This window comes from Mesocricetus auratus, unplaced genomic scaffold, assembly GCF_017639785.1.
Source record: "Mesocricetus auratus isolate SY011 unplaced genomic scaffold, BCM_Maur_2.0 Super-Scaffold_100676, whole genome shotgun sequence".
Classification (NCBI taxonomy): Eukaryota; Metazoa; Chordata; class Mammalia; order Rodentia; family Cricetidae; genus Mesocricetus; species Mesocricetus auratus.
The window spans coordinates 183274607-183300584 of record NW_024429266.1 but is presented as its reverse complement, the minus strand read 5'-3'; the positions used below and the strand labels follow the sequence as shown (position 1 = coordinate 183300584).

Sequence of the window (25978 nt, the reverse complement as noted above, 5' to 3'; positions counted from 1 at the left end):
GGACTCCAGAGGGCTGGCCCATGTCTGGCGTGTAGAGGAGCCTCGCTACCAGGCTTCCTGTTTCTTCACATCTGTGAAGACCTGGCAAAGACATAGCAAAACTCTCTTCCTCACTAGGCTCGCACCCTGACAGACACACCTGTGCACGAAGCAGAGCGAAGAAGGGCTGGCCAGAGGTAAGGGCGTGCTCGGCTTCGTTCTCTCACGGAGCTGGAAGGGGCAGCCAACATGGCGCCCATGCGCCGGAATGTCCGGGATGCGGCTCTGCGTCCCTAGCTGTGGCCCAGCTAAGCTGTGGCCCAGCTCTCTCGAGTTGCTCTCAGAACAGATTGGGATCAGTGATTTCCCGCTGGAATCATAGCTTCAAAAGGTCAAGCAGTAAGCCACAGGCATCTTTGCCTGCCCACCCAGGCAGTGCGGTATGAGCTGAACGCGAGAGAGGTCAGGGAGGCAATGGCTGAGAGAGACGGCAGAGGCTGAGAGAGACGGCAGAAGACGGCTGGGCCGGGGGCAGTGGTGGAGAGGTGAAGCTGGGAAGAGAAAAGGCAGAAACAGTTATGGAGAGGAGGAGAGAGCAGAAGGAATCAGCAGGTGTTGAGTATGGAGGAGGCATAAGAAACGAGAGAGAAAACCAGGAGGCACTACCATTTTTCTAAAATCGTCACAGAGGATCATACAATCAAGAGCAATTTAAACCATGTGATTTCTGCAGACTCCTCCAACGCTTTTGTGTTTATGTGAGCTCTTTAACTCTTGTCTTCTGTGAAGTTTTGGGAGTTTGGCTTGAATTTTGTTTTTGCGGTCTTGCTGTGCTGCCTGGGCTGGCCTTACTGGCCTGGGCTGTTTTGCCCCAGCTTCCTCAGTAGCTGGGACCAAGGCACCTGCCACGAAGCCTGGATTGAGATTTAGGATGTTTGAAATGTCGAAGGGAACTCTGCTGTATTTATCCTGAGTTAGGAAATGGGGTAGTGAGATTCTCAGAAAGTATTAAGACTGAACTCTACACCTCCGGAGTGCTGTAAAAGGATACTTTGCTGGTAGACATGCTGTCAAAACAGGTGATTCTAAGAGAATTGGTCTTGGCTATAGACCCTGGTGTTCTCAGTGGGAACTGGGCATGAGTAGGACTCTGTTTCTCAAGAGGGGGTGAGCTATCCAACTCTAGACCCCTAGGGGCCTCCACACCCTCATACCCTTCTCATCTCTTAGCATGGTCTTGAAGTCCGCTGTGCCCCTGAATATTCTTCAGTTCACAGACTTATTCCCGGAGAGAGGTCCCCTGAGGTTCAGCCTGATCCTTCAAAATAGAAAAGTTCCATTTTGATAATTCAAAGACTCTACTGGCTGGAATAGCACTTTCCAAGTGTCCCAATCTTGTAAGACACAGTGGAGTTTTTTCTGTTGTTGTTTTTGTTTTGTTGTTTTTGTTTTGGCGGGCAAGGCCAGGAGAGGAGTCTGATGAGAGAGACCACCGCTATTTCTTGTTCTGACGATTTCTGGTGCTGTCTCAGATTCTGTAGGCTGATACAAAATGGCCGCCCTGCAGGGCTGATGGAAGAGCCCCAGAGGAGTTCGATACTCAGGGACACTTCCTATTCAGTCTCGGCCACTCACAGGAGAGACCTGCCTCTCATCACAAACGCTCCCCTACCATCACCCAGGTCTAAGCAGAGACTCGAAGCGGCCTTGGTTCTTGCTGTTCTTGGTCATAGGGGTGAAGTGGCAGTGGTTGGAGTTGGGTGGCCAGGTCTGGCACACTTTAGACACTAAGTAAATGTCTGTTGGATCCGATAATTTGATGGAGATGGGAAATGGGACAAGTGTGTGGAGGACGGAGATGGGTGTATGTCTGTGGGGTGAATGTTGAGTGCCCTGTTTTACAGCTCTGTGTAGGCCTTTCAGAGACAAGAAAAGGAGGGGGTACAGGGCCCCCACCCACCCTTACCCACCCAGCATGTGGGCATCTGAGGTAAAGAGAGGGTGCAGAGGTTGCAGCCACTGAACCACAAGGGTCGCTTAGAGGGTCACATCTCTAGGAAGTTTATACGAAGCTCGTCAGAGTTGAAGGGTGTGTGGTGGGAGGCACATCCCACGACTGGGCTAGAGTGGGCTGACTGGGGGATGTGAGGGGAGATAAAAGTGTCTGTGGGACCACAGACTGTCGCTGTGGTGGAGCTGTGCCCTAGGCTCGCTTCTCTGGGGAGCCTGTGAGGGTGGCAGGGACCTCAAGCCCTGTGAAAGGTGTGTGGTGTGTGTTGCTGTTCTGATAACGTCCCTTGTTGGTCCCTCTGTCTCTTTTGTGCTCCCTGCATGCCTCCCAGAACCCCTTCCTTTCTATGCCTCATCTCTATCACTTCTGACAGGCCCTCTGCGCTTTGCCTGTTGATGGGTCCTGTGAAGGGTGGATGTTGCTTTAATGACCTTTCTGAGTCCCTTTCTCCTTCCCTCCTGTCTTCTCTGGAGGCCCTTTGTTTTGTTTTGTTTCCAGAATCTACTGTTTCTCGTCCACCGTGTCGCTCTTACTCTGCAGTCAATTCCGTTCACATCCACCTTGGGTCCAGCCCATACTCTGCAACTTCATGTCAGATCAGAACCTGCGGAAGTCCTGCTGGCCTGCAGGACACCAGGCTGGATGCTTGCTTATCTTGTTTCTGGGGTAGAAAGGACTAGATCCTAGTGGCATCCAGAGAGGGGAAGAAGAGACAGGGGAACTCTAAGGGGAAGAGAACAGCATTGGCTGCAGCCCAGAGGGAGCCACCCCAGGAGCCCAGGACTGAAGCATGAACCTGGAAAGGAGAGATTCAGAAACCCAGATGTAAGCAGAGAGAGGGGGAGGGGCCACTACAGCCAGTCAGTCCCTGCAGCTTCTCCCAGGGGCGATGTACACAGGATGCTAGCATATGAGGTAGGGCGCCTCTGGGGAGGCTGAGGATGTGGGAATCAAAGGCCAGGTCTCTGGGGCGGCAGCGGAAGTTTAAAGCACCAAAGTACGCTGTGGCTGGAAACCCACAAAGCCCGGGGTGCAATGGGGTGATGCCAGGAGCTGGAGACAGCAATAGCCGTCTGCAGAATCTTGGAGTGAGGGCGAGAAAGTGGCTACCATCTGGGGAAGAGCCAGGAACGCCCATATTCCTCAAGCATCTTTACCGGGACGATGGGAATCCAGATCCCACAGAGGGAGAGCCCATATAGAGACTTTGTTTCTCTGTTAAGTCGTCGACTCCAAGGACACATTTGCTCAAAAAGGTTCTCCATCTGGGTGGGGGTGAGGGCAGTAGGAACCCTTTGGGGCTAGGCTCTCCCTACAGCTCTTGCCACCATACCCTTCCCTCAGATGCTCTGCAGGTCCCACCCCAAGCTAGCAGAGCTAATCTGTAAGCACCCCTCACGACTACAGTGACAAGTTTCTTACCCACCTTCCCCAGATGCCGCATCTCTCTCTCTCTCTCTCTCTCTCTCTCTCTCTCTCTCTCTCTCTCTCTCTCTCTCTCTCTCTGTGTGTGTGTGTGTGTGTGTGATCTTTGTCTATCCATCTGAAGCATCTATTCTATTTTAGGTTCTGGAAAATTCCTCTTTCAGCCAATAGAGGAACTGGACAGGACTGTGTCTTAGCTTCCCCCAAACCTTATTGTTGGCTCGGCCTCCAGGGCCTCCTCTGAGACTACATCCCCGTGAGGAATTATGGATCTGGGGTCCAGGTGTCCAGTGGGTAAACGAGTGAGTGTCCTGACCCGAGTTCAGTCCCCAGCACCATGTGAAGTTGAAAGAAGATAACTGACCAGCAGAGTCTCCGACATTCTCTGTCCCTCTTCCTGCTCTCTCTCATAACACAACGATAATTTAGAAAACTTGTGTATTAAAACCCAGCAGGAAACCTACCTCAGATGGTCCAGGGGCCGTGTGGAAGGGGAGTTACTACAGAGTCAGGGACAGGGCCCCGGAGACCAGCCCTTGCCTGAGGGGGGCTGACACTGAAAAGGCTGGCTTGGCGCCTCTGGAAGCAGGACGAGCCTCCCTCCATTGTGGGGCAGGACAGAGGGAGGGTGGACACACACACCACCGATGGTGGCGAACACACCGAGAACATGGAGAGTAGGGAGACACACTCCCGTCTCCTTTGGGCTTTTCCCATTGGCAGCCCCACGTGGTCCCTGAAGGCCAGGGAGCCTCCAGGACACAATCATAGCAGCCCACCCCTTTGGTGGAGTTTGGCCACAGACAATGGAGAAGAATAAGCTTCGTGGATGGAGGCGACTCTGCTCCATCCAGGTCGGGGCTGGGTGTGAATGCTCACTCAGCGACTGGCCTTCCTTCTCAGGTTCCCTCTCTCCCCTCTCCCTCCCTTCCTCACGGCTACATTTTTTTTTTTTTTTGTAGCACTGAGCTCGGAACCCAGGGCATGCTGAGCAAACCCTGTACCACTGAGCTACACCCCAGCCATCAGTGACCCATTTAAGAAATGGAGTTAAGTGCAGTAAGACTTGTCACTGAGTTACTTTCCTGTAAGCTAAGCAGGCACATTATCCCGCTTCTGCGCTGGTCTTGATGTGGCTTAACTGCTCAGGCTAGGAAGGGATTACACGAACCATCCTGTCTTAAGGTGGAAGAGGGGACACGGCTAAGAGAGTGACAACATGGCACTGGCCGAGTTCAGGGAGGGCGGGTTGCTATAGCAACACACAGCAAGGGTGAGCCAAGGGGAAAGAAAAGTCAGGCTTGGGAGAAGGAATAATACAAGAGTCTCCATGACTGTCCTGTCTCAGCAGCTCTGGACCAGATCCCTGGGGTTCACGCTGGGCTGCAATTCCTGTGTGCACGTGTGTGTACGTGCATGCCTCTGTGTGTGTGTGTGTGTGTGTGTGTGTGCGCGCGCGAGCTCGCGTGCGAAAGGGGGGTTATCAACAGTGGCTCCAGTCACCTCCAGTCCCAACTCTCCTAGCTGGCCTGTTGAGATGACTTGTCAGGCCCCAAAGACCCTCTCTCAGCTGCCTGCACCTGCTCTAGCAAGCTCTTTGTTCTCAGCTCGGCTAGCATAACCCACACTAGCTGAGAGGGACAGAGAATGCTCCTCCCCTTTCTCCTCCACCTAAGTCGTGTTTTAGGACTTGAGCATGCCTGGGTCTTCTAGAGGTTTATGAAAATGCAAGTGACTAACCCCATCCTCCAGCTTTGGATCCTTGGGTCTGGGGTGGCCATGGGTCTGTTTCTTACCAATTCAGTTTCTCACATATTTCCTGGACATGTTGCAGCAAAGAATCACTCTTCCGGCACTTGTGAGGCAAAGGCAGGCACACTTCTGTGGGTTTGAGGTCAGCCTGGTCTGCATAGTGAGTTCAGGCAAGTCACAGCCAGCAGTGAGAGTTGTTCTTCTCCTATAATGCGGTCCTTTTTCCAATGCCCACTTTTCAGCCTCAACTCTCAGCGTTATCCACAGGCGACAGTCCTTGTCTTTCTGGTGACCCAGACTTAGTAGGCTTTACACCGTTTGCCTGATACCGAGCAGGAAACGAACCTTCTGGGTGTACATTTTGCTCTGCTCGTCTCTCAGCGGTATGATCTCAAGTCCTGAGAATTTCATCTTAGAGCACGCAAGGTGGTGGTGCATGCCTGTAATCCCGATTTAGGAGATCCCGCAGGAAGGTCAGGGGTTCAAGGTTATCTTTAACAAAAACAAACAGTCAAGAGACAGACAGACAGTCGCCCCTCAGCTCTCCTGCAGTCTTAGAGAGCTGTGTCCCCTCACCAGAATCACAGTTTTGCCCTCTCAGGGATCCTTTCTGCAACCAGAATCGCTTTCTCTCCTAAAACTGTCTCCTCGTTCCAGAGCTCAGCCTACACTCCCGGACCTTCAGATACTGACCTGGCTTCGTCTCAGTCCCCATCACTTTGCCAACTTCTTAAATCGTTCTCTGTTTTCATCCACAAAGAAGTCATTCTTGGTGAGGGCACAACACTGGAAAACATCTGAAAACATGTCTGACAGGATGTGACACAGTACAGGTTGGCCTCCAGCGGTCTGTGTAGCTGAGGATGACCTTGAACTCCCGATTTCCTGCCTCTGCCATCCTCCTGTGCTGTGATTATTGGTATGCATCACCACAGCTAGTACCACTAACACACCTGGTGCTCCTAAACCCAGGGCCTCACCTATGTTAGGCAGGCACTTACTAATTGAGCCACAGTCTCCATTTTTAATTTTTTGAAAAATTTTTGTTAAAATGTTCTGGAGGAAGCACCACCTCAGCCTCCAGCATCCATATACTCAGAATCTGGAATGTTCTGGTGGAAGTTTCACCCCAAGCCCCTCCCTCACCTCTCTCTCCCCAAACCCTGCCTCATCTCAGAAAGCCAGCCAAAGATGGCTCCTCCCCCAGAGATGCTCAAGACCACTCCCACAGGTCTCTCTTCCCAGTCTCCTCTCTGGGGTGCTGGAAAATTATGTGGGAGCTTTTTACCCATTAAGCCTGGTTTTTGTTTTTTTCTAATTCGGTTTGATTTGGTTGATTTGGATTGCTGAGTAAGCAGAGGCTTATCAGGGTACAGAAACTTTTCATAAAACCTTGCCACTCTCTCCACCAAGTCTTTTTAAAATTTTTTATATTTATTTATTTATTTCATATATGGTGTTCTGCCTACATACCAGAAGAGGGCACCAGATTGAATTATAGATGGTTGTGAGTCACCATGTGGTTGCTGGGAATTAAACTCAGGACCTCTGGAAGAGCAGTCAGTGCTCTTAACCTCTGAGCCAACTCTCCAGCCCCTCTCCACCAAGTCTTAATGGCAGAGGACTTGACTAATGTGTGTGGCCCTGAGTTCCATCTCAACATAGAAAACCGTCAAAAAAACGAGCCAACCAGACTGGTGAGATGACTTAGTGGGTAAAGGTGCTTGCTGCTAAGCCTGTCATCTGTCTAGACCCCTAAGCCCCATACTGTGGGAAGAGAATGGACTCACACAGGTTGTCTGCTGCCTGCCACACAAGTGTAACATACACAATGGGTAAATGTCTAAGTAAATAAAGTAAAACGATTTTAATGGCTAACAAGCTCCCCCGCACTTCTGTAAGCAATGTGATTTGTTTGATGCCTTTTTTTTTTCTTAAGAAATTATTCTTACCAAAGCCACAGAGAAACCCTGTCTCGAAAAACCAAAAAAAAAAAATATTCTTAGCCGGGCGTTGGTGGCTCCCAGCACTTGGGAGGCAGAGGCAGGCGGATCTCTGTGAGTTCAAGGCCAGGCTGGACCGACAGCCTCCAAAACAGAGAAACCCTGTCTCGTAAAAAAAAAAAAAAAAAAAAAAAAGTTATTCTTAGACAATCTTGTGCAGGTGTACAGTGCATTCTGGTCACTCACTCTCTCCACCTTAGTATCTTTCTCCCACCCCTGTCAACTACCCTCCTCTTCCCTACAAGTCCCCTTCTCGTGTCTTTGGCTTTGTTGTTTCGTGATCCATCGAGTTTCACCAGGGCAGCCCAGAGCATGGGTCTGGAGCTACACAAGGCATGGGCAAAGCGTCAGTGGCTACACCACCGATGACCGTGACTGTCCCTCCTCCAGCGTCTGTCCACCACCCATACTCCCTCGGGGAGAGGGCGGGGCCACGGCCTCCTGAGCTCCTGCCCATCCATGACTGGGCCCAGGCTTGCATAGGCTGAGTCTTGGAGCAGCTCTGCTTTTGGCAAGCAGGCAGGAGATGCAACAAAACCCGAACAAAGGGCTAAGGACAGAGCTCTTGCCTAGCAGGTGCAAGGGGCTGGGCTGCATCCCTGGTACCACACAACAAATAAAGAAGTCAACAACACAGCCTGGTGCAAGGTCCATCTGTAAACATGTCAAATATTTGAAACTTACAGTTGTCAGGAGTGGGAGAGTGACTCAGCAATAGAACACGCCCCTGGCACGTGGTGATCTTTAAGTTCTAGGCCCACTACAGGGGCCGAGAACAAAAAAATTTTTGAAATATCAGTAAAAGTGATACAGTTTATAGGTGAAATAAAGCTATCTAGAAATGGTTTGCCAAAGTTTCTGAACCTGGACGTGTGTGTGTGTGTGTGTGTGTGTGTGTGTGTGTATGCACATTTATATATATCTATATTATTTACATGAAATGAAATTGTTAGTCTATGCTTATACTTTTTTTTTGTTTTGTTTTTTGTTTTTTGAGACAGGGTTTCTCAGTTTAGCTTTGGAACTAGCTGTTGTAGGCCAGGCTGGTCCCAAACTCACAGAGATCCCCCTGCCTCTGCCTCCCACATGCTGGGATTAAAGGCATGCGCCACCACTGCCCAGCCCATGCTTATACTTTAAATTTTTTTCATTCATTTCTTTTATGTGCATGAGTGTTTCGCTTCTAAGTGTGTCTGTGCACCATGTGTCTACCTGGTACTGTGGGACTGAGTTCCAGACAGGTCACCAGTGAGTGCTGAGAATTGGACCCAGGTCCTTTAAAAGAGCAGCCAGTGTTCTTGATGGCTGGGCCACGGCTCCAACCAATGTATATAATTTTAAAAATCCAAATCTAACCAGAACAGAGATCTAAACTAGAAAGAGATGTTTCTCTATCAGAATCTAATAGCTTTTTAAACGAACTACATGTTCAAAGCTCCAAATAATTATCAAAGCAACAAAACCCATTTATGATGTTGTCTCTCAAGACTAGATTTGTGTGTGTGCAAGTATATGTGTTGGAGTTAGCATGTGTGGGGTGTGGGTATCCATGCTAGCATGCTCCAGGGATCTCCTATCTCTGCCTCCCAGCGCTGAGCTTCCAGGTACCTTCTTGGCTTTAAGAGAGGTCTGGGGGTCCAAACTCCAGACCTCACATTTGCATGGTAAGCATCTTATTCACTGACAAGGTATTTCTTAAGCAAAGAGATCAGAATTAATTACTTTTTTGTTGTATTTGTTTTGTTTTTGAGACAGGGTTTCCCTGTGTAACTTTGGAGCCTGTCCTGGAACTCACTCTGTAGATCAGACTGACCTCGAACTCACAGAGATCCCATCTCTGACTCCTGAGTGCTGGGTTTAAAGGTGTGCACCACCACCTGGCTATAACTACTTTTGTTAAAAGACTATTGGGTTCCCCAAGTTTGAGATAGGGTCTCATATAACCCAGGTTAGCCTTGACTTTGCTATGTTGCTGAGTCTGGTCTTGAATTCTCTGTCTCTATCTCTTTTACTAAAAACTATATTTTATGTGTATGGGTGTTTGCCTGCAAGTATGTACGTGCACCACCTGCGTGCCTGGAGCCTGCTGGGGTCAGAAGAGGGCATTGCATCCCCTGGGACTGGAGTTACAGATGAAACCACCATGTGGGTGCTAGGAATTGAACCTGGGTCCTCCACAGGGAGGGACGTGTGACCTCAACTACTACATCAATTATCCAGCCCCTTTAGTTTTACTTTTTTGTTTGTTTTTCGAGACAGGGTTTCTCTGTGTAACAGCCTTGGTTTTCCTGGAATTGGCTCTGTAGTCCAGGCTGGCCTCGAACTCACAGAGATCGCCCTCCTCTGCCTCCTGAGTGCTGGGATTAAAGGCGTGCACCACCACTGCCTGACCAGTAGTTTTACTTTTGAGATATGGTCTCACTGTGTAGACCTGGCTGGTTTTGGACTCATGGTCCTCCTGCCTAAGCCTCCTAAGATTAAACATGTGTGTCTCTTTGCCAGGAGACTGGAACTCTTCGTGGGAGTGCCCGAAACTGTAGTTTGTGTTTAACACAAGTGTAACATGCTGCTATTGTTTAGGATGTGAAAATCGCACAGGCTTAATTTGGCACAGGCTTTTGTGGTACAGTACTGCAGGGTGCCTGCTTATGTGTGCAAATAAGGTTCTCAGGGCTGGTTATAAAGGTCCTGAGAGAGACAGAGAGAGAGCTCTTATGTCCTCCAGGCGCAAGGAATGCCTGAAGGCTAATGGTTTCTCCTTTCTCCTGCCCCTGCCATTTTTGCAGACTCAGATCCCCAGCGACTCAAGTCGGTCGACTTTAGCAAGGCCACAATGTACCAAGGAATCTCTTTCAGGCACTTGCTCCTGGTGCTGCAGCTGGGTAAGTTCTCAGACTTGAGACCAGCAGCAGATGGTGCGGGAGGTGGGCAGATGGGAGAACTGGAAGGGCGTGGCCCAGAGGGAGACAGCGGTAACATTGAAGCCTGACCTTTTCTGTGTAGTGCAACTGCCAGCTGTCACTCAAGGGAAGACTGTGTTGCTGGGCAGAGAAGGGAAGTCAATAGAGCTGCCTTGCGACGGTTCCCAGCGGAAGAGCGCGGTGTTCACCTGGAAGCTCTCAGACCAGACGAAGATTCTGGGAAATAATAAGCAGAGTAACTTTGTGGCTAGAGGTAGGATCCCCTAGCCCCGCACCCAGGGAGGAAAAGAGTGAGTTCAATGAATTTGCTGTCGGAAACCTGTTCCTAGGAAGTCCAATGTCCCATGGTGGCTAGGGTTGACAAAATCTCAGCGGCCCTCTATTCTGGGATTTCCTTTCTCGAGCAGTTGATGGCAAATGGCTTCTGGTAGAATCTTTTTATTGTTGTTCTTTTAACATTCATGACTTTAATGGACATTGGAAAAATCATCATATAAAGTATGTGACTTCAAGAGCATTATTACTACAGACTACAAAGATGATATGATACTTCCTTTTTTGTTTTGTTTTGTTTTGTTTTTTTGAGACAGGGTTTCTCTTCTGTATTGTTTTGGAGGCTGTCCTGGAACTAGCTCTTATAGACCAGGCTGGCCTCGAACTCACAGAGATTCGCCTGCCTCTGCCTCCCAAGTGCTGGGATTAAAGGCGTGCGCCACCAACGCCCAGCTATATGATACTTTCTTTACTCTCATTAAAAGCAACAACTAGTGATATAGAGTGCTTGCCTAGAACATCTAAGGGCCTAGGTTTGATTCTCCAGAAAAAACAAAGAAAGAAAGAAAATAAACTCAAAAAACAAAAAACAAAAGCCAAGTGGTGGTGGTATACACTTTTAATTGCTGTACTCAGGAGGTAGAGGCAGGCAGATCTGAATGAGTTTAAGGCCAGCCTGGTCTACAAAGCTAGCTCCAGGACAGCCAGAACTATGCAGAGAAACCTTGTCTCACAAAAAAACGAAACAAACAGCCAGGCGGTGGAGTTGCACACTTTTAATCCCAGCACTCTGGAGGCAGAGGCAGGTGGCTCTCTGTGAGTTCGAGTCCAGCCTGGTCTGCAAAGCTACACAGAGAAACCCTGTCTTAAAACAAACAAACAAACAAAATAACAAAGCAAACACCTCCAAAACAAAACAAACAAACCAATAAAAACAAAAAATTCCTGTGATCCTAGCATTAGGAGGCTAAGACAAGAAGGGGGTAAGTTCTAGGGTCATATACCAAGACTGTCTCAAAAATAAATAAAATTAATTTATTTAATTTTAAAAGTGAACACACTCTGAGTAAGTTCCAGGGCAGCCAGGGCTACACAGAGAAACCCTGTCTTAAAAATAAAAAACAAACAAGCAAAAGAAACAAACAAACAAAAACAAAAAAATCCCCACCAAGAACAGTAATAAAATTGAACACATTCTGAGATAGATTTGGTTAAAGTATATTCGATGTCTCTGAAAGGCTGAAGTTTGGGAAACAGCCATGGTCCAGCCTCTAGTCTTCTTGGTAGGCAGCTTGAGTGTTGGGCGGGTGCTCTAGGAAGCTGTGTTCTAGGCAATCAGATCCTGCTTGCTATCCAGACAGGCATTTTAAAGACGGCTCTATAGCCCTGGGTGTATTAATACATATGTGTTGGCTGCCAAGATGACTCAGCAGGTTAAAGGTACACTGCCACCTCTGATAACCTGAGTTTCACTTCATGACCCACGTGGTCCATGGCTTGTCTCCTGACCCCCACGTATGCTCTGTGGCACGTGTGAGTAAGCACTGTCACACACTCTCTGAATAAAGTAGTAAATGTAGTAAAAACATTAAAAATACCTGTAATTATCTGAGGAGATATGTATTTCTGTCTCAGTTCCTTTCCATAACTGCTTAATTCCTTATTCAACTCTGCTATGATTTACTTGACTAATTCCATGTTGTTGGACATTTATGCTCTTTTTAGGGAATAATTTTGTAAAGACATTTTGGGGGGGGGTTGAAGCAGGGTTTCTCTGTGTTGCCCTGCCTGTCCTGGAACTAGCTCTGTAGGCCAGGCTGGCCTCAAACTCACAGAGATTCGCCTGCCTCTGCCTCCCAAGTGCTGGGATTAAAGGGGTACAGCCTCTGCCTGAGGAGAGTGGAAGAGGATGCCAGGTTCATTGGAACTGGAGTTCAAAGAGTCAGAAGCTACCATGTGGATACTGGGGCCAGAACCTGGGTCCTTGGGTAGAGAAGTCAATGCTCTTACCTGCTAAGCCATCTCTCCAGCCCAAATATCTTATTTTATTTTGTGTGTATGTGCAAGGGCACTTGTTTAGAAACAGATATACTCAGTAATTCAGGCTGGTCCCAAACTCCCAATAATCCTCCTGCTAGGATTACAGTCATAGACCATCAGGCCTGCCTTTCAAAAAGTCTTATTTCTGTAGGCACGGTGGTACATGCTTTTAATCCTAGCATTGGTAGATCTCTGTGAGTTTGAGACCAGCCTGGTCTACATAGCAAGCTACATAGAGAATCCCTGTCTCAAAAGCAAACAAATGAAAATACATCCCCACACAAATCTTACCTCATTCCTAAAGACTAACACCCCACCCGTGTCTCTTCAGATGTCATGCAAATTTGACATGAGTGTTATGTAGTTCAATGGGTTTGAATTTCTTCAGAGACAAAAGTTCTCTTTAGCTATGAACCCATGAAACTAGACAAATTAAGTGCTTTCTAAAATAGAATGATGTTCAGGCATAGGATAGACTTTCCATCCCCAAAGAAGAAATTGAAAAGGAAGGGATTTTGGATTGAAGGAAGTCCAGACCTTGGCAGGTGAGGTCCAGCAGAGCTTGTCTTTTTTTCTTTTGGTTTTGAAACACGGTTTCTCTGTGTTTCCCTGGCTGTACTGGAACTCACTCTGTAGACCAGGCTGGCCTCAAACTCACAGATCTGCCTGCCTTTGCCTCCAGACAGTCATGTGGTGGGAGAGGCCTACACCATCACCCTTAAGCTCATTAGATCTTTTTTTTTTTCTTCAAGACAGGGTTTCTCTGTGTTGTTTTGGAGCCTGTCCTGGAACTCGATCTGTAGACCAGGCTGGCCTTGAACTCACAAAGATCCGCCTGCCTCTGCCTCCCAAGTGCTGGGACTAAAGGCGTGCGCCACCAACGCCCACCTGGGCTCATTGGATCTTAAAGGTCAACATAATCTGCTCCCGAGCTAGATTTGTGCCCAGGACTCTGCTGGGTGGAGTCTTGTCCCCATGGCAGAGGCCAGATGGCCTGCTGAAACTGAGATAATGGTTCTGCAGTGTGTGCCACCACTGCAATTTTCCAAATCTTTAAGACCGGGTCCTTTTTGCTTAGAAATCTCTTCAGCGAAATATTCTGTTATTTGCAAATTCTACCTACACAAACCAGTAGAAAATTAGCACAGTTTAGCCAAGTCTTTTGTCACTTTGTAGTAAGAACCCAGTTTCCAACATTACATGCCTCACTTCTTTGTGGACCTGAAGCCCTGTGAAATAGGCACAGAAAGAAACGGGATGCAGTGAAAGGCAGCCTTCACTCACTAAAGGCTAGAGAAGGAACAATCTAGAAAGGCAAAGACCTCTTAGATAATTACTGCACTTCAGCCAAACATCACAGGGAATCCTGCCCTGTACCCTAATGCGTGCCAACACTGAGCAAGGAGGCACACTTCCTCCTTTTGAGAGTGGAATGGAGTGTCCAAACACCTCTACTGGGACAGTGCCCTAGAAGGTGAAGTTGAGAGCTCTGTTCATCAATGCCAGCCTGCCACAGGCTCTGACAATATTAGTGGAAAGTGTTAGAAGAGCCTGGGTACTCAGCCAAGAACACCACTTCCTGCCGGAGTGGTGTCAGAGGAGGGCCTGGTGGACAGGTAGACCTTCCATCATCGACCAGCATCAATGAGACCACCAGAGTGCAGGCTGGCGTGTCTGCTTAGCCCAGTAGTAATGAGGGGCATGCCCCTCCGGGGTCAACAGATGATGGGAGCAACTTGGATTTCTGCCTCCACTTGCAGCAATAAGGAGGTAACCCACATTCCCTGAACAAATATCATCCAAAGAAGTCAGTTAAAATGAAACGTTTAAGTTCGAGGCCGGGCTGGACTGACAGCCTCCAAAGCAATACAGGGAAACCCTGTCTCATAAAACCAAAAAAAAAAAAAAAAAAAAAAAAAGAAACGTTTAATACAAGCTACAAATCTTTTTTTTTTATTTTGGTTTTTTGAGATAGGGTCTCTCTGTGTAACTGTGGTTATCTTGGAATTTGCTATAGTGATCAGACTGACCACAAACTCACAGAGCTGAGCCTGCCTCTGCCTCCCAAGTGCTGGGATCAAAGCTTGTGCCAGCACACCCAGAATAATACAAACTCTTAAAGAAACCAGCAACAAAGTACTTACAACACTGAACTCAAATCTCTAAACATCCAAACTGCCTTTCTCCCTTGCCTCCTCCCTCCCTTCCTTGTTTCTCCTTCCCTTCTTACACGCGCGCACGCGCACACACACACACACACACACACACACACACACACACACACACACACACACACACTGATTTGTTTTTAAATGTTCAGTCAAACCCTAGGAAGGCAGAAAACAGAATACTGAAACATGGGGCCGAAGGATGTAGCTTGGCTGGAAGAGTGCCTGCCTGGCACACAGGAAACCCTGGGACAGACCCCTGGCATCCTATAGGCTGGGCCTGAGAGGCTTATAACACCGGGACTTGGGATATGGAGCAAAGCGATCAGAAGTCCAAAGTTATTCTTAGCTACATAAGGAGTCTGGGGCCAGCCTGGGGTACCGTACACCATATTGCAAAACAAACCAAACAGAAAAATAAAGAAACAAAACAAAGTAACAGGCACAAGCTCTAATATGTCAACAATTACATTAGGTATAAATGGTTTTCACACATTACAATAGTCTACATGCATTGTAACAGTCTGCACAGGTAACAATCTACACACATTGTGACAGTGTTCACACATTTTTAACAGTCTGTATACATTGTAACAGTCTATACACATTATAACAATCTACATATGTTGTAACTGTATATACACATTGTAACAGTCTGTACATATTATAATAGTCTATAGATATTATAATGGTCTACACCACATAGTAGTTTGCATACATTATTATTATTATCTATTGTAAGACAAAGTCTCACTATGTAGCCCAAGCTGGCCTGGAATTCACCATGTAGACCAGTCTGGACTTGATCTCACAGAAATCCTCCCTGCCTCTGCCTCCTGAGTGTTGGGATTAAAGTTATGTGACACTACTCATGACTGTTATTTCTATTCATGTATTTGCTTATTTGGGGCTGTGTTGGACATTTTAAGCTAGGGTTTCCCATGTAAGGCAAGTGCTTTACCACTGAGTTTCATTTCCAGCCTCCAAACCTTTATTAACAGAGAGCTTCAATGGCAGGCTGCAGCTCAGTGGTGGAGTGAAGCCCTAGGTTCAACACACAGTACTTCCAAAAAGGGAGGAAGGAACAGTAGATAATATTCTTGAAATTCCAGATTATAGCAATAGCAAGAGCTCAAAGAAAAGAAAGAAAGAAAGAAAGAAAGAAAGAAAGAAAGAAAGAAAGAAAGAAAGAAAGAAAGAAAGAAAGGAAAGAAAAGAAAAAACAAAATGCTGGGTGATGGTGGCATATGCCTTTAATCCCAGCACTAGGGAGGCAGAGGCAGGTGGATCTCTGTGAGTTCAAGGTCACCCTGGTCTACAAGAGCGAGTTCCAGGACAGCCTCCAAAGTCACAGAGAAACCATGTCTCAAAAACAAAACAAAACAAAACAAAAAAGAGTAGCTACGGTCATGGTGTCTCTTCACAGCAATAGAACTAGGACAATAACAATCATCATTTTCTGTTTTTTGAGACAAGGTCTCATTTGGTAGCCCAAACTGTTTTTGAACCTACAGTAATTCACCTGCCTCAGGCTCTCAAATGCTAGAAATATAGGTATGAGCCATCATTCCTGATGCTATTACTGTTTTACCTGATATAACATGATATTTAATAATATTATAATTATGATTTTTATTTCTTTTTTTTTTTTTTTTTGGTTTTCGAGACAGGGTTTCTCTGTATTGTCTTGGAAGCTGTCCTGGAACTCGCTCTGTAGACCAGGCTGGCTTCCAACTCACAGAGATCCGCCTGCCTCTGCCTCCCGAGTGCTGGGATTAAAGGCGTGCGCCACCAACGCCGGCTTATGATTTTTATTTCAAGGTAAGGTCATACCATATGGTCCTACTAGCCTCCATTGCCCCATGTCCCAAAGTAGCCTAGGCTGGCCTTGAACTTGTGATGCTCCTGCACAGCCTTCCAGATGCGGGGACTCCAGAAGTGCACCACCATACCCAGCTAATTATGACTTCTGTACCTAAATTTTGGTTTGCATTTAAAAAGCATTATGTTTTAAATGTTTATCTGTTATCATCATCATCGTGTATGTGTGTGTATTTGTGTATGCGGACGCTGTGAGAGTCACTGCACATATGTTGAGGTCAGAGGGCAACTTTTGGGAGCCTGTTCTCTTCTCCTCCTGTGGGTTTCAGGGATTGAACTTGGGTAGTGAGGCTCGTGTGTCAAATGCTTCTACCTGCTGAACCCTGAAATCAGTTTGTTGTTTTTGTCAGTGCAGGCCAGGCTTGCTGGCCTGCGGCTCCCACACATTTTGCCATCTCTGCCTCCTCTCTTGGTGTAGGAGCACTGGGATTTATAGACATGGGAATCCTAACTCTATCCAATCCAAGCTCAGGAGGTTACACTGGGCCTCGCATCTGAGTCTTTCTTAGGCCCAACACTTCTTAGCTTTTTTTTTTTCTCCTTCTAATTTGATAGTTTAAAACTATGGCATTGTTTTAATTTTAATTTGTGAGATTAAAACACTTTCTAAAATTCCTAGTCTTTTGTGTTAATGTTTTAGTTCTGTTTCTGTGATCTGATTTTTTTTTCTTTTTTCTTTTTTTTTTGGTTTTTCGAGGCAAGATTTTCTCTGTATTGTTTTGGAGGCTGTCCTAGGTGGCCTTGAACTCACAGAGATCCGCCTGCCTCTGCCTCCCGAGTGCTAGGACTAAAGGTGTGCACCACCGCCGCCGAGCTTCCACCTCATTTCTTTAAGACAAGATTTCTCAAAAACTCCCCCCAAAGGTTGTTTTTATTTATCACCATGGGGGGGGGTAGGTTGTGTTCAGAGGGCAACTTGTGGGGGTTTGTTCTCTCCTACCATGTAGGTCCTGGGGATTGAACTAAGGTCATCAAAGTTGAAGGTTTTACTAACTGAAACATCTTCAGGTAATTTTTTTAGTCAGGGTCTCATTGCATAGCCTACCCTTGAACTCTCGACCCTCCTTCCTTAGCCTACGGAGGCCTGGTTGGGTTACAGGTGTGCACCAGCACACAAGACTGAACTGTGGTTGATTTAGCCATCCTTTGGGAGAGGTACTTATTTTGGAATGTCCATTAATAATTCTGGCTGACATGACAAATTACTAAGATGTTTGAGTTTGAGCAATCGTTTCAACTCTCAGCAACAGTGCCCATGTCTGCATGGGAGGCAAAGCAGTCTGCGTGTCCTGGAATCAGTGTGAAGGTTACTGGAGATGGTGCATGTCAAGTGTTTGGCCTGTAAGAGCAGGTGCTCTCCAAATGAGCACATTGTTTTATAATTTTTTTTGAGCTAGTGGGATGATGTTCCCACCACATAAATAGATACGACATCAGTCTGGGGTCCCTGAGGGGTGAAGTAAGGACTCTGGAACTCAGACCAGCGGAGCTGGGGGCACTGTTCTTGGCAGGGATGCCAGGGTACCAGAGCGCCTCAGCTTCCTTGGTATGGCTTCTATTCACAGCCCAGAGTGAGCGGTTTAGCCGTTTCGACTCAAGAAAAGCTGCGTGGGACCGAGGATCATTCCCTCTCGTCATCAATAAACTTAAGGTGGAAGACTCCAACACTTACATCTGTGAGGTGGAGAACAAGAAGACAGAGGTGGAATTGTGGGTGTTCAAACGTGAGTGGGTTTGCTCTGGGACGGGCACCTCTCCTACTCCCTTCCACTCTTGTACCAAAACCTGAGCTGATGACATTTCACAGACCACAGGGGGTCAGGCTGTTCCTCTTGGTTAACTGGGGAGGGACAGAGACCGAGAGAGAAGGAAAGAAAAGGGGAGGAACCGAAGGAAGGAAGGAGACAGGGAGGAAGGCAGAGGAGGGGACCCTGACTTGCGCTGAGAATGGGCAGCGGGAGTTAGGAGGGGGGGAACGATGGAAAGACACTCTTCTTTCCTTTCTTCTTCCTTTGTCCTTGGGGATGGTGTGTGTGAGATGCAGCCATCTGCTCCCTCCACAGTGACTGTCAGTCCGGATGTCCGCCTGCTGCAGGGACAGACTCTGACGCTGCGCTTGGATAGCAGCTCTAAAGTCACTAACCCCTCAATGAAGTGCTCAGGCCCAGGGGATAGAGTTGTCACAGACTCCAGAGTCTACTCTGTGCCCAACCTAAGGATTCAGGACAGTGGCATCTGGACCTGCATCGTAACCCAGAACCAGAAAAAGGAAACAGTCAACATAGACATCTCAGTGCTGGGTAAGAGGCCCAGGAACTCCGAAGCCTGGCTCAGCTCTCGTTGGTTTTGGGAGCTGCTGGAGTGGGTCATGGGGGTGTGTGCAGACCCTTCTCTAGCTGAGGTTTGTCCTGAGGGCCTGTCCCTCTTCTGGAGCACTATGGCAACCTAGGGAGTATGCGAGAAGGAAGGTGTGTGGGGGGGGGGGGCGAGAGGCTCCAGGGACTGAGGTAGGGAAGTGGCCAAGGCACCTATTGTCCTGGTTGCTGATTTCCACTCCTACGAAGTTGACAAATCCATTTACTGAGGACCACTGACTTCAGCAAACCAGTCATGCAGACATCGGCTTTGCATCTCTATATCCCGAGCGAGGCACCATGGGAAGACCGAGAACTCCTGTGGAGTTCTTATTTAAATCCCAAACCTGCCACAACCTTTTTATTATTTGTTTTTAAGATCATAATACCATTACATCATCCTTTCCCTTCCTCTTTCCAAACCCTCCCACCCTCCCCTCCCAACCTGGCTCAGTCCACACGACTGTATGTATAATGTTGCTTGTATGCACATTTTTTCAGAGCTGACCACTTTGTGTTGTATAAACTAATTGGTGTGCTTTTCCTTGGGGGAAATTATTTCTCTGCTCTCAACATTTTTCAGTTGCCTGTAGATTTTTGTTTTTGTTTTTGTTTTTGCTTTTTTTTGTCAAAGGTTGAGGTCTCATGAGTTCTCCCCTTCCACAATAGCGTCATGTTTAGGCAGCCATGTTGGTGAGATCTTATGGGTGTGGTTTCTGACATTTGTAGGAGACATATCTCACACCAAACTCTCAGGTCCTCTGGCCCCTCCAATCTTTCCGCCCCCCTCTTCTGAAATGATTTCTGAGCCAAAGGTGCGGGAGTTGTGTTGTAGATGTGTCGTGTGGGGTGGATTCTGTACCTCCTCAGTTAAAGGTCTCCATCTATTACAAAGAAATGTTTCCTTGATGAGGAACGAGAACTACATTTATCTGTGGGAATGAGGACAAATAATTAGAATGTCGTTAGGGATTTTGCTGGTTTAGTAAAGTGATAGTAGTAGGTTGTGACAACTTAAATAAGAACGGCCCTCATAGGCTCATATATGTGAATGCTTAGTCACCAGGGAGTGGCACTATTTGAGAAGGATTAGGAGGTGTGGCCTTGTTGGAGGAAGTGTGTCCCCTGGAGTGTCTCTGCCTCTCTGCCTTTGGGTTAGAATATAGCACCCTCAGCCATAGCTCCATTTGCTGCCTATTTGCTGACAAGATTCCCTCCATGATGATAATGGACTATACCTCTGAAACTGTAATCAAGCCCCCAATTAGATGCTTTCTTTTATAAGAGTTTCCTTGGGCATGGTCTCCTCCTAGCAATAAAACACTGACTAAGACACAGGTTCTCCTCCAGTATCCATGCCTTCATCAACCCTGAGTAGTTGGTTAGGTTTCCACTACCAAGAATGATTTCCCTCTTGTTGAGTGGACAACTATATTTTGGTTTCTGCATCCATAAAACGGAGATGATGCTAACCATGACAGCACCAGCCTCCTAGTACCATAGCAAAAACTACAATTGTGCTGGGTGAAGGTGGTATACATTAATCCCAGCACTTGGCTGTCAGAGGCAAATAGATCTCTGTGAGTTCAAGGCCAGCCTGGTCTATGGAGTGAGTTCATGGAAAAAAAAGAAGAGAACTACACTGTATAGCACCTAGGCCAGTTCCTGGCATACAGCAAGCCTTATTTTCATTTTGGCTGAAGGATGGTGAGCAGATCTCAAGTCGCCCCTGGGCTCCCAAGGAGAGAGAAACGACCACCTTGGGGGGTAGACTGACCTGACCCACCATTTATTCCCTCGTCCTCTTCTCCTCTCACTCAGGGTTATTTCTGTGCCCTTCTCACCTCCAGGTTTCCAGAAGACATCTACCACAGTCTATACGAGGGACGGGGAGTCCGCGGAGTTTTCCTTCCCACTTAACTTCGGAGATGAAAACCTGCAGGGGGAGCTGAAGTGGAGGACAGAGAAGGACCCCTCCCCCAGCCCCTGGGTCACCTTTTCCCTGGAGAACAGGAAAGTGACCATGGCCAAGGACACCCGCAAGCTCCAGATGGCTGAAGAGCTCCCACTCCGCCTCAAGATACTCCAGGTCTCGCTGGAGAACGCTGGCTCTGGGAACCTGACTCTAACTCTGGCCAAAGGAACCCTGCATCAGGAAGTGACCCTGGTGGTGCTGAAATGTGAGGGGTGGGCGGAAAAGGACAGGCTGGGGTGAAAGGAAGAGGGATGGTCAGGTCCCAAAATCCCAAAAGGGGGTGCTCTGACCCTGCTTGTCTAGCTAAAGGAAGGATCTCCAGGTTTTGGTGCTGGAGACAGAAACTAGGGCCTCATGCATGCTATGCACAAACTCTATTACTGAGTGGCACCCAGTCCTGGACTGGCTTTGAATTGAATTCAGGCTGAAATCCACAAGTCCTTCCCCAGCACCTATACTCTGGTCTGGGACAGGCTCCACCGAGGCTTAGGCCACCATCAGGGTCTAGTTCTTCCTCTGCCTGTGGCCCTGGCTGAGCCCCTTCCACATCTTGGACCTTTCTCATCTTTTCTTTCTTTGTTTCTTTCCTTTCCTCCTCTTCTCTTCTCTTTTCTTTTTTGAGTCAGGGTTTCCCTGGGTAAACCTGACAGTCCTGGAACTCACTCTGTAGACCAGGCTGGCCTCAGACTCAGAGATCCGCCTGATTAAAGCTGTGCACCCTGCTGCCTTTATTTTTATTTTATTTTATGTCTGTGTGAGGTGTCAGAAGCCCTCGGAACTGGAGTTACAGACAGATGTGAGGTGCCATGCGGGTGCTGGGAACTGAACCCAGATGCTCTGGAAGAACAGCCAATGCTTTTAACTACTGAGCCATCTTTCCAGCCCTTTGAGATTTATTTTTATTTGTGTGGGCGGGCATGTGCATGGGCATGCATGCATCACACACACACACACACACACACACACACACACACAGAGAGAGAGAGAGAGAGAGAGAGAGAGAGAGAGAGAGAGAGAGAATGTGTGTTATTCTTGTCATGACAGACAGATCCTGGAGCTAGAATTATGGTAGTGAGCTGCCAGGTGGTCCCTTGGAGAGCAGCAAGCACTCTTAAGCTCTGAGCCTCCTCTCCTGCCCCATCATCTTTTTAATATGGAACAAAGTCTCTGCACACAGTAATATCAACCTTGACAACGAGTTATTTGTATCCTTAACTCATCATGGCACCAACTCCACTAATAGCAATGACTAACCCTGATATTTAGCACATGCCAGGCCCCATTCAAACATTTCGGGCATTCATACATTCCATCATTGTCGGTGCAGGTGCTTAAGCAGTTTGTCCAGGGACACACTGTGTGTCTCTGCAAACTCCAGGACATGCGCATCAAGAAGGAAATCTGGTTCAACACGACTTTGGATTCAAATCTAAGGATAGCTCACACACAGGCTGTTTCTCCCTGATAATTACATATAGGATCATTTTCCCCGTCCTGCTGAGTCCCCTTCCTGATAGCTTGGATGTACTAGGAACCCTGAGCACCAGACTCCAGAACTCTATGTCTCCTTCCTCTGCAGTGACTCAGAACAATAACATTCTGACCTGTGAAGTGAGGGGACCCACCTCCCCCAAGATGAGACTGACCCTGGTGCCGGAGAAACAGGAGGCCAGGGTCTCCAAGCAGGAGAAGGTGGTTGAAGTGCCGGACCCCGAGGCAGGGCTGTGGCGGTGTGTACTGTATGAAGCAGAAGAGGTCAAGATGAATGCTGATATCCAGGGTAAGGAGTCGATCCCTAAGGCCTCATGTTTAGCCTCGGCCTCTTCAACTGTGAAATTGTCCCAGGGATTAGTCAAGATGATCCAGAGTTCCAGCTCCCTAGTTCCTCTGACATGGAGGCATTTTGTACAGTGACCTGAAGACATAGGTCCTAGGCTCCAGGTTCCCACTTCCATACAGCCTAGGAAGAAGGCCCTTCCTGGCTAAGAGCTACTCTCCTCCATGACTTCCCTCTAAAGCTAAACAAACACGCAGGGCCTGACATCAGGGCCCTGGCTTCTAACTCCCTAGCGAACTGTGTAAGAAACAAGTTTCCCTTTCCTGTTGTCAGCTCTTCTCTCTGACCTGGGACCACGGGGAAGACTGTCCCTAGATGGAGACATTGAGTGTCTTTCATTCTTGGTAGTGCTTGGGGTGGAACCCAGGGCGTCTCTCCACCACGGCTACATCCCCAGCCACATACCTCCCCTGCCTCCTCTCTCTCAGTTTCATCCAGAGGGCTGAACCAGGACCAGCCCATGTTCCTGGCCATCGTGCTGGGGGGCACCTTCAGCTTTCTGGCCTTCATGGGGCTCTGCATCCTCTGCTGTGTCAAGTGCCGACACCAACGGGTGAGTGAGCTCCCATCATCCTCTCTGGGCCCTCAAGCACAAGACTTACACATGAGGCCGTGCAGCCTAGGACTGGCATCTGCCTTAGCCTAGGATTGGCGTCTGCCTTAGCTCTCCCGGCCCAGCCCTTACTGCAGACCAGGCCTCTGACCCCAGCTGAAGGGAGACACAAGGAGCAGAGTCACTGACAGGACAGGTGGCTTCAGCCACAGTAAATGCTTCTTTTCTGCCAGCTCCCCCTTCCCCCCCCTCCAAGGGGCACCTCCCTCCTGGAGGACTGGGACCCTCACAACTCTTCTCCTTGTCCCTGGACAGCGCCAGGCAGAACGGATGTCTCAGATCAAGAGGCTCCTGAGTGAGAAGAAGACCTGCCAGTGCTCCCAGTAAGGATCTGGGCTGAGAGGGAGGAGGGAGAGTGAGAAAAGAGGAGGGAGCGAGGGAGGAGGGGGAGAGAGGAGAGCGAAAGAAGGGAAGGAAAGCAGTGAGGGAGACAAGCTGGACTTGAGAGGGAAGGGGGGTGAAGGGAGGTTAAGGAGGAGCAGCAAGGGGGTGGGGTGAAGAGGAGGTGACGGAGAGGATGGAACTGTGGGGAAGGGCGGCAGAGGTGGAGGAAGGGGCGGTGGACCTGAGGTCACCTGAGGACAGACACTGCAGCGATGTCCATTGGCCCCTCTGTGCTCCAACAGAAAAAATGGGGTCTGGGAGCCATGGAAGCCGCAGCGCCGAGGGGTTGGGAGAACGGGTTTGTTCCCTTCTCTCTTCTTTCTTCCAGCCGGATGCAGAAGACTCAGAACTTCATTTGAGGCCTAGGCCCCATCGCAGCCTGCCAACGGTGTCTTGTCTCCTCTGCCGAGGCCTGTGGACCAGACGAATGTAGTGCAGCCAGTGCCTCCAGCCTCGGCCCTACTCTTCCGTAGCTGGCCACTGTTTCTCTCCCTCTATTCCTGAGCCAAAAGTAGAGCCTGCTCTCCCCTATTCAGACACTCAAACGCACCATTCGTTTTCCCAGCTTCCTTCCCCCCAAGCCCCCTTCTCCGACTGTTGTGCAGTCTCTCCAGAGTCCGCTTGGATCTAAGGGCGGAGCACAGAACCAGCCCCGCCTGGCACGGATGGTGGGGCTGGTGTGTGGGAATACACAGCGCAGTTTACAAGTCAGGGTCCTGGGACTGAACCGAGTGGGGACTTGTGTAGATCACACGGCCTTCCAGGGGCAGATGTAGACCCCAAAGCTTCTGAACCCTGCTTGAACTCCCCCTGCTGCCGGCTTCTTACTTGGTGTCGGCAAGACCAGACTCACGCTCGCACCAACACACACCCGGGCCACATACCCTTCAGTTAGCCACACCCTCGCCCACGGTTAATCTATAAGCCAGCTTAATGTCCTCGGTATTCAACCCTTACAGAAACCTTACATGTGGGCAAGTAAAATGGCTCAGCAGCAAAAGCTCTCACTGCCCAGCCTGAGACCCGAGTTCAATCCCTGAGGATGGAAGGAAAGACCTGACTCTCAAAAGTTGTCCTCCACTCCTGTGCCATGGCCCTAATGGACACACACACACACACACACAGAGAGAGAGAGAGAGAGAGAGACAGAGACAGAGACAGAGAGAGAGATCCTACGAGCTGGCAGAGATGACCAAGAAATGACCAGTCATCTCCAATAAAATGTAACAAAGGTTGAACAACTACCCAAGGGTACACAGTTAACCGTGTGGATGTCAGGACTAACCCAGGCCTCCGGATCCCTGGAGCCACTATCTGTAACACAGTGAATGCCAGGCAGATCTCTGGAGCTAGCCACAGGCACCAGTATGCTCTTCGGAAGCACAGGGGCACGCACCCGCAGGACGCCCTGTGTCCAGTCAGCGGGAGGATGGAGGAGTGATCCTTGTTTGGAATCCCTCCTTGACCACTGCTGTTTGTGGATTCCTTTACCCAAGGACCAAACTCCAGTTCTCTCAGAGCAAGGCTGAGAGACATGTGCAGACCTGCCACTCACTGAGTGCGAGCCCGAAAGTGAGCTGTGTTGGGGTCCTTAGAGAAGACCCTTGGGGAAGGAGACTGCGCCTTCCGCCTTTGCCACACACCGGGGGAAGCAGGGCTGTAAGCATTCTCCCTGCCAGTCTCGGTCTGTTTCTCTCAGAGTCTCGGCCTCCTAGTCTCTCTCAGCTTCCTGCCATAGCACCTCCTTTCTCCCCTCCCAACACATTCCTTCATCCCCCTCTTTTCTCTCCAGATGACCTCTTCCAGAAAGACCCCTCCCCCTCCCCCCAGGCTCCTCATTGCTTACTTTTTATTTGCGTTCACTCCCCACTCCTGCTTCCTCAGCTAACAAAAAAATAAAGACTAAGTAAAATGCACTGTGCGTGTGTGGTGGGGGCATGAACTTCTCTGGGGGCTTTAGCTGATAGGCCTGATCCAGGAAGAAGATGAAGTTGCCCAGAGAAGAAAAAATGCCCTGGAGGATGATTTCCCACCTCCTCTTCGCACCGTGGGTGACCCTGTAGTTAACCGAGAGACTGTGGGTGATGGGTGCTTCCCTGCAGTCTGTGTATGGGAGAAGAAAGGACTGTGAGAAACTGCAATGTGTGTGACAGTTGTGTGTGTCCCCACCGTAAGTGTATGCTTGTGTTCTGGAAGCTGTACACAGGTGCACCAAGAGCCCACATCCTTTCTGTTCCAACTTCACAAGCGGTCTTCGCTTGTATCACGAGCACCTTCCAGCAGGCCTTCAGGTGGCGCCCCTCAAGAGCAGGCAGCCTTCACAAGGATGCTCACAGTGACACACGGTGGCAAACGTTTCCTC

At 48.7% G+C, this 25978-nt stretch overlaps 1 protein-coding gene across 2 annotated transcripts; it reads left to right on the top strand.

The window, feature by feature from the left end:
* On the top strand, positions 1-25532 carry Cd4 (CD4 molecule). Of its 2 annotated transcripts, none has more exons than XM_040739410.1 (10): positions 1-176; positions 9957-10052; positions 10174-10344; positions 18019-18177; positions 18517-18753; positions 20658-20987; positions 22362-22562; positions 23048-23172; positions 23406-23555; positions 23945-25532. In XM_040739410.1, exons 2-9 carry the CDS (start codon positions 10004-10006, stop codon positions 23529-23531), a joined length of 1398 nt encoding a protein of 465 aa, XP_040595344.1. In that variant the 5' UTR covers positions 1-176; positions 9957-10003; the 3' UTR covers positions 23532-23555; positions 23945-25532. The 2 variants fall into 2 exon arrangements, with proteins under 2 accessions (XP_040595344.1, XP_040595345.1); XM_040739411.1 differs by having other exon boundaries at positions 3-176; positions 23488-23555.
* The last annotated feature ends 446 nt before the right edge of the window (positions 25533-25978 follow it).

Bases quoted from the DNA above. Each gene is read 5' to 3' on its own strand.
- Cd4 (XM_040739410.1), top strand. From the start codon at position 10,004: ATGTACCAAGGAATCTCTTTCAGGCACTTGCTCCTGGTGCTGCAGCTG. The intron at 10,053-10,173 runs GTAAGTTCTCAG...TTTTCTGTGTAG, and splicing joins GCTCCTGGTGCTGCAGCTGG to TGCAACTGCCAGCTGTCACT. The intron at 10,345-18,018 runs GTAGGATCCCCT...TTCTATTCACAG, and splicing joins GAGTAACTTTGTGGCTAGAG to CCCAGAGTGAGCGGTTTAGC.